This window comes from Lathyrus oleraceus, chromosome 5, assembly GCF_024323335.1.
Source record: "Lathyrus oleraceus cultivar Zhongwan6 chromosome 5, CAAS_Psat_ZW6_1.0, whole genome shotgun sequence".
Classification (NCBI taxonomy): domain Eukaryota; kingdom Viridiplantae; phylum Streptophyta; class Magnoliopsida; order Fabales; family Fabaceae; genus Lathyrus; species Lathyrus oleraceus.
In genome coordinates, this window is record NC_066583.1 from 18,226,640 (window position 1) to 18,235,129 (window position 8,490).

The window sequence follows — 8,490 nt, forward strand, 5'->3', positions numbered from 1 at the left end:
ACTTGTGAATAAACTTAACCATATTGACTTTAATTTCAAAAGACAAAAAAAAGAATTAAGAACATCATTCAAATCTTTTGGCTTTTTTGTACCTTCTTCTTCTAAACCTTTGCTAAAATCAATCCACCAACTTCTTTGAAATTTTTATCACGAAGTACGGAGTTTTGATCCCTCATTTTTATGTTGGTACGTAGGCATAAGACCGAAGGTCTTGTCAAACACAAAAATATAATAAATGAATTCTTTTCTCATCTCCTCATTCCATTTTTATCAAACATCTTTTCAACAAAAACACTTGCACACAAAAAAGGGCTCCCTATGACACTTTGGGTGCTAATACATTTCCTTTGTGTAACCAACCCCCTTACCTGTAATCTCTGGCATTTTATTAGTTTTGATTTGAAAAATTCTTATCTTTGGGTTTTGTTCGTACTTTTCCCTTTTCCTTTGGAAACAAATAAAGTGTTGTGACGATTCTGATTTTTCAATTGATGTCGGGTTTATCCATAGCTCGATGGTCATGAATGCACCGCTACAATGGCACATGTACTAATAACGTGGCAGATCCAAGTTGTCTCATGTTATTTCCACGTCATATTAACTAATAACATGACACAATATTGCAATTAGTAATATTAATTAATGACATAGCACAATATTGCAATTAGTAATATTAATTGAATTAATTCAGAAATTAAGAAATTAAAATATTTCAAAACCAAACTTTTGAGTTGGGCCTAAGACCATTTTCTTTCTACAATAGTCTAATGCATAAGATGACATTACCTTCTGTGTGGTTGAATTATATAAACACTCATGTTGCTTTTAAGCTAAACAATGTGGGACTTTATTCCAGTGTCAATCACCACTCAATCACAACATCAAAAACTGAAACTAGTGTTAGCTGAACGTGGCTTCTTCCACCTTCACATGCTCTTAATTCATGGAACATTAGGAAATAAATAAGGGGATCATTATCTCAAAGTGTGAGATATTGGATCGAACTCTAGTATGGTCGAATGGTAGCTTCTTGGTTCGACAATTCAACAGGACCTTAGCATGTCGTCGAAATCTGTTCACATGTTGTAGTCGAAGTATGCTAGGATTGTTAGCATGTCGAATTGGGCTTGTTTGTTATGTCCAATTATTTAAGTTAACTTGTTCTCTAAGTTAACTTATGTAATGTACTTGTGTGTAAAAGCTCATTAGTAGTTTTCTTATAAATAACATACTAGTCTCTCATCATTGTACAATGCAAATCCTAATTAGGGTGAGAGAGGTTATTTGCTATTTTGTAACACTTGTAATCTTGTTTCAAAGAGAAAATAAATAATAACAGTTTATAATCAATTTTATTGTGTTTTTATTGTTTTTTTTTCTTTTCTACCCTTATGGATTTCTTACCGATCAATAAACCAATTATATTTTATAATTCCGGCATCATTTTCACAACACAAAGATATATGGATAAGGACTTCTTCTCAACAAGACGTGGATGTAAATTGCTTTTAATCAATTGTTACCTTGATTATACTTTAAAGACATGTGCTACATACATGGGTCTTACTATATGTGTCATAATATGACAATGATATTTTCTAATGTCTTTTTGCTCTAACATGGGAGACATTAACACTATTCATTATTATATTTCTCTTGTTATTCCATCTAAAGGTAAGCTTGGTCTTCATTATCAATTTCTATACTCTGTTTTTAGCTTTTGAAATATTTTTTATTTTTTATTTTAGTCTACACAAAAGCTTATTTTCTTATTACATGAAGGGAAGATTATTTAGGTAATGACTTGACGGATAAACTTGCCAGAAGGAAATTATCACCTTCAAGCACGTAGATTTCACTCATTGTTCACATCCATATCTTTGAGATAATGATCCCCTTATCTCTTTCCTAATGTTTCATGAATTAAAAGTAGGTGTAGGTAGAGGAAGCCATGATCAGCTAACACCCGTACCAATTTCTGATGTTGTGATTGAGTGGAGATTGACAATAGAATAAATTTTCACATTGTCTACCTTAAAAGCAACATGAGTGTTTATATAGTTCAACCATACAAGATAATGTCATCTTACGCAGTGGACTATTGTAGAAAGAAAATGGTCTTACGCCTAGCTCAAAAGTTTGATTTTTAAATATTTTAATTTCTAAAAGAAATAATTAATATTACTAATTGTAATATTGTGTCATGTTATTAATTAATTAATATTACTAGTTAGAATATTGTGTCATGTCATTAATTAATATGACGTAAACTTGTACATGTGTCATATCATTAAAAATTATTTTCAAATCGGTCAGGAGATTAAAATCTAAAATAAAACTTGAAAATGGATAAAAAATATGATTTTTAAAATAAGGGGATCAAAACTAAAAAATAACAAAATAGGGGATCAAAATTGTATATAAATCTTTTTAATAAAAATTTTTTTTAGATGTTTAAATAATATCCTAAGAGTTTGTTTGAGAGTTTGAGGAGAAGGAAGATGATGACTTAAAGAAAAAAGGATTGAGTAGAAAGAATCGAAGGATTTTTGGTTAAGAGGATTTTAGAATGTTTGCTTTCATCCATAACACCAAAATCCTCTCATTTATGAGAACTTAAAATTTATATTGAATGATGGTTTTATAGGACTTATATAAAAAAATTGAATATATTTTATAATTGTATTTTGAAAATTAAAAATATAGTAATGACAAATGCTCTTTTATTATTTTATATAAAATTATTCTTGTAAAAAATATCAAATTTATTTTCGGAAACCTTCTCTCCCCATGAGAATAATTGCCATCAAATGTTAGGGTCATGGATTTCCAATTAACATAAACAAATATCCATTTTTCATTTAATTAATTTTAAAATAGAATATTTGTTTTAAAAAAATGTTTGCATTGAAAACACACCTAAATCCATATTTTTAATAACATTAAAAAATTGAAATTTATTAAATTAATTTTTTTAATTGAAACATAAGATGATTGTGATATGAAAGAGAAAAAAAAAATTAATTAATAAAAAATTATGTTGACTATGTATAACTACGTATTGTGTGTTTTACTACGTATTATAGATTTTTGTATTTAAAAGTTTTCCTTGTTTTATAATAGATGACAAGGGAGTATAGTTTAAAGCTTTTGTGATTGTAAATTATAATGAAGCAGAGCTAATAATACAATTTTTTGAGAAAGTGCTAAAGATAGTTCTCAGTACATTTGTCAACGAAATGAAATAAATATATAAATATTATTTTTCCCCCTTTAACTAGAGCTCTTCGGACTCTTGTTAGCTTGAAACTGTTTTTTTTTTTTTTGTGTGTGTGTGTGTAACTCAACAATTACCATGAACCTATCCCAAACATTTCTTCATATTTAATACTTTACTATTATCAACATTCATCCTCAAAACTCAAGAAATTACACTGTAAAGTTTGAAGTGAAGAGCAGAGCACTGCTGATATGTAAAACAGACAATTTTACTTACTATATATCCTTAATACAGTTTTTTTTCCAGCAACATTTATACAACAAATTGTAACCTTTATTAGAGATAAACTAAGGGAGAGCCACAGCAAGTTGAAACTGGCCCTGTATCCAAAAATAGTATAAGTCTCGCTGCAGTTTGTTTCCTGCCAAGATCATCACAAATGAATCAATAAATCAATATTCTTGTGAACCAGAGCATTAAACCCAAATAATCAAGCTATCAATAATAAAGCTATCACAAACAGAAATACAAAAAACAATGAACTCTAAATTCAGAGCATTATATATAAAGCACTGATCCATGCAATCTCTTCATGTATCCATATATTGCATGTATCAGTGCTTCATGGCCAATATATGACATTAGAGAACGAAGAAAAGGAAATTGACAAATATGACATTGGAATTGTTTTTACCATATACTATTGTTGTCGTGTCAATTGGGGCAAACCGGGCAATAACATTTTTTGGTTGGGTCCACAGGTATAATTCTCCCTCTTTCCGTCAAACAAGGGGACACTCACATTACCGTTTTTCCTAATTTCCTTTCTTTGCTTTCCCATAAATCAAACAATATGCTAGTGTCGATATCTATTTTTTTTCTTTAACTAAGTCCATCTAACGCATAACTTTGTTGTTTGCTTAAGTCAATATTTATGAAGCCCATATAAACTAAATTGTTGAAGTATGGTTTTGTTTCAACATCCAATACTGTATCAACTATGCCTACTATTGTATCAACGATCCTACGTGCCACAGCTACCGGAATATGCTACCATAAGAGCAAGATCTTTTTCTAGCGCCCTCGAGGTCAAGATTGAGATCTTCAGGAACGACCCTAATGGAAAACCATGTTGGATTTCTGATTCATGTTGGGCCCAATGTTGTCTATGGCATATGGCAGTCCATGGCGGAGAGCCAAAATCCCGCTATACCGGCCGCTTTGTGGCGCCATCATAGAGGAATATTTAGCATTGCGGCTAGCCCAAAAACCGCCACTGATTTCTGCCATGGCACCGCTATTGCTGATATTCAATAACAATGGTTGGGCCTTTCTTAACTGGGTTGGGTTATGATTTTAAAAAAAGGTTTACTTGGAATTGAAAGCTGAGTTCCCTTCCTTTCCTAAACCCTAAAACGCGACAGCTTCCTTTCCCCCTCTGTTCTCTGGTATGATGCTTATGAACTATTAATTAAATTGGTTGAATGTTGGGTTTTGTTGATTATTTTGTCCACGTATTATAATTTTTATGCTTTTGTGTGTGTGTGTGTGTATGAAACTACAATTTTGCCCGTCAGTAGGATTGAATGTGTCGTGTTACGATCTTACGCCGGCCTAATGATCTTACTTAAGATCCCGTGTTTGACCACATTGATTAAACATATTATTTACTAAGTTGTGATTATCATCTGCATAAATAGTTGTGTATTAATGGAAAATACCCATGTCTCTTTACAAATATTATCCAGATTATGTAAAGTATGCATACTTTTAATAAATATGTGTCAATATATCTACCGTATATTGTTTATTGTTTCTTAAGAATTTCCCGTATTCATGTCGTATCATCATACCCGTATTGTATCAAGCATTTGGGTTTCATAGGTCGATTTTAACACATGACTCTCAATTTTCAGGTTGTTGTATGTGTGTGCTTTTAAAAGATTGCAGAATGTTTTTGTTCTTTAGCAATTATGTTTGTTGCAATACTTGTATTTTCTTTTATTTATGTATTTCTCCTAGTCCAAAGTCCAAACCCTACAGCATACAACCAAAACCATGTACTAGTTTTAAGAGGTAAGATCTAGGAAGTAGATATCCAAACAGTAATTGTTATACTCAATGAACTTTTTTAAGCATATTCAAACACATACCCCAGGTCTATCATATCATAAATTTTAAAATTTCCATATCAGTGTATTGACAAATTGGTGCACCATTGCGTTAGCATTTCGCCTAGAAAGTAATATAATAACTATATTACCAATAATATAAATTTAGTTTAAAAGTACGCAGTGTTATTAAATAGCGGCACCATGGCCACTATGGTGGATATACATGGCGGTTTTTGGGTTCGCCGCAATGGTATATATTGGCCAATATTGCAGGTTTTTCAACCATAATCCGCTATAGCGGCGCCGCTATGGCGGGATTTGGAGTCTCTGCCATGGATCGCAATCCACCATGGACAACACTGCAAGTATGCATGATCGAGTTCCACTATTTTGTCACGTCATAATATTACTTTCAGAAGAACATCTACTACGTGCCGAGTTGGTGAAACATGACTGATACAAGTACGCCCAGTATTGTTAAAATACCCATATTAGGTTATTGACATATCAGTGCATCACCATAACATTAGCATATCGCCGCACAATATATAAAGTAATTTAATAACTATATTACCAACAACGTAAATTAGGTTTACATGATGTACACCCGATAGAGTTTCACTATTTTGTCACGTAATAATATTACTTTCAAAATATCATCTTTGCAACGTGTCAAGTTCGTGAAACATGATTGGACTATACATATAGTCAGTGTACAATTACTAAACTCGAATTAGGATTCTCTCATGTGACATTTTCATTTAGTAAGAACCCCAGACCATAATTAAAATCAATAACTAGGAAAAGTATGTACATGGAACCACCAGTGTTATCAAATATCCGCCATGGCGGCACCATATGGCAGATAGACACAGCGATTTTCAACCATAATCCGCTATAACGGCGCCGCAAAACGGCTGGAATAGTGGGGTTTTGGCTCTCCACCATGGACCGCCATCGGCCAACGACAACACTGCATGGGACTTTGATGGTGGAGATTTCACCCGAGATATTCCAGTGGGGAGAATCCATTCGAATTAAACTCAATAATATTTTCAAAACCTTAACCAAATAACTCAACTCAGTTAATTCTTTACAAATTTATATAGAACTACTACAAGTAATTAAGTAAGAAGGCCAGAAACTTACAAGCTATAAGCTAATCCTGTGTCCTATTTGAATTGTCTTTGTTGTTGTTTCCATATATCAAACCTGTAACCTGAAATCAAAATTGAAATATTCAAATTTATAAAACAATAGCAAAAGTAACTATAGAGTCTATAATAGATAAGAAGCAAAAGTGGTTAAAAAAACGAACTTGAGGATCAGGAACAGGTTTTCGAGTCTCAACATATCGATATGAATCAGAGGAAGCAAGAGCCGCTTTTTCCTACGGAAAATTGACACAACACAAAAATTCAATGAATCACCGTTGCAATAGTTGAAAATAAGAAACAAAAAAGAGAAAAGGAAGAACCTGTTGTTCACGTTTGAGGTCTTGGGAGGGTTTAATCCAAAGGAAGTAAGCTAGGGTTCCGGCGACAACCCAAGAAGCGAGGTTACTTCCTCCTCTGAGACCGCCCATTGAATTGTTAACGAAGGATCTTGCGTTCCCTAACGTTCTTCTCCAGCTACTCGACATTTTGAAAAGCGAATCGAATCGTAACGATTTCGTTGCAGAGATTTCAGGAAGTTGGGGATTGAGATTGAGAGTAGGAGTAAGAGGGATTCAGTTTAGAACCTTTGGACAAAGAACTATCCGTAAAACACAAGGAAAATCGGTGTGCCGGGGAAGGGTAAAGGGGTAAAGTATTATCAAAATTTATCTCAGATTTTAATTTTTTTTTATTTTTTATTTTTTGATTAAAAAAAACTATCAATGGGTCTAGTTCTTTGTGGACGTGTGTATACAAAGAGGAGTGTGTTAAATCCACGTTTAATTAAGGATGGTTAAATCGAACCAATTCAATAAAAAATTGCAAATCGAATTACATAAAATGAAAAAAAAAATGCATTTGATAAGTCCGTGGTTTGTATTTTGCAAACTGAATCAAACTGCGTGATTTTATAATTCAAATTTCACTTAACTCACATTTAACTCAAACATAAATATATTATGTTGTAGCTTTATAATTACGAACGATTTTCTCCTCCTCACATTAAGGTTTCAGTTTCACCTTTCTCAAATCTCTCCTAACATTATCCCATCTTTTTTGTTAGATAGATTTTTACTCATCTTCTTTAATATCTATTATTTTCTTTTCATCTTCTCATTTTTATATTAATGTTATCTCTTTCAATTTCGTTTTTATCGCATCTCTTATGTAATATCTTATTTCTTTTGTTTCTTCACTTATCTCATTTCCTCAATTTTTATTTTTATTTTTATTATAATATTTTTTATATTTGTTTATGTTTCTTATTTCACTTTTGTCTAATATGATTTTTACATATTAAATGGGAAGTTGTTGTCTAAATATAATGAGTTTTTTTGTTATTTGATAACATAAGAATGACTAAATACAACGTTGTGTTATCATTTATATGTGTATGTATGACTTGATAAAAAAATTATAAAAAAACGAACCAAACCGCATTTATTTGGTTTGGTTTTGTTTGATTTTATTTCTAAAAGACAACTGAATCAAATCAAACCGCATTTTTTTATATTGCGGTTAATATTACTTTTAGCGTCAAGACCGCCTAAACCGCACCACGAACACTCCTACACCCGATTGGGGAAAGACTTGGACTACTCATATTTGGGTTTTTCTCCACACAAGATCAAAATAACAATTGTATCAAGACCATGTAGCAGATAAGTTCAAGTAGATCTCAATACTTGCATCAGATGAAAGCTTAAATCACAATAACTTGGTCTCAAAATGTTGGTATTAGCCAAGTCCTTTTGCATAGGGAATGTTGCCTAATCTTAAGTCCAAAAGTTCAGATCAAACCCAACAGTCCACACAAACATTTTTTAGGGTTTTTGTTGTTTATTAGGTATTTTAAGGTCCTAAGACCCCAAACACAAATAAAGTACACAAACAAATATATACAATCACAATATATGGCTCAAATGAACAAAGTGAAAATGGTATAAACATAAACAAGTTAAATGATATGTAAATGACAAATGAATGGTAAATAACTTGG

The 8,490-nt window shown here is 31.9% G+C and overlaps 1 protein-coding gene across 1 annotated transcript; it reads right to left on the minus strand.

Moving 5' to 3' along the window:
- Positions 1 to 3,362: 3,362 nt before the first annotated feature.
- Positions 3,363 to 7,134, minus strand: LOC127088341 (uncharacterized). Its single transcript, XM_051029294.1, has 4 exons — positions 6,812 to 7,134; positions 6,653 to 6,724; positions 6,484 to 6,553; positions 3,363 to 3,641 (listed from the first exon to the last, which is right to left on the minus strand). Exons 1-3 carry the CDS (start codon positions 6,974 to 6,976, stop codon positions 6,494 to 6,496), a joined length of 297 nt encoding a protein of 98 aa, XP_050885251.1. The 5' UTR covers positions 6,977 to 7,134; the 3' UTR covers positions 3,363 to 3,641; positions 6,484 to 6,493.
- Between the last annotated feature and the right edge of the window lie 1,356 nt (positions 7,135 to 8,490).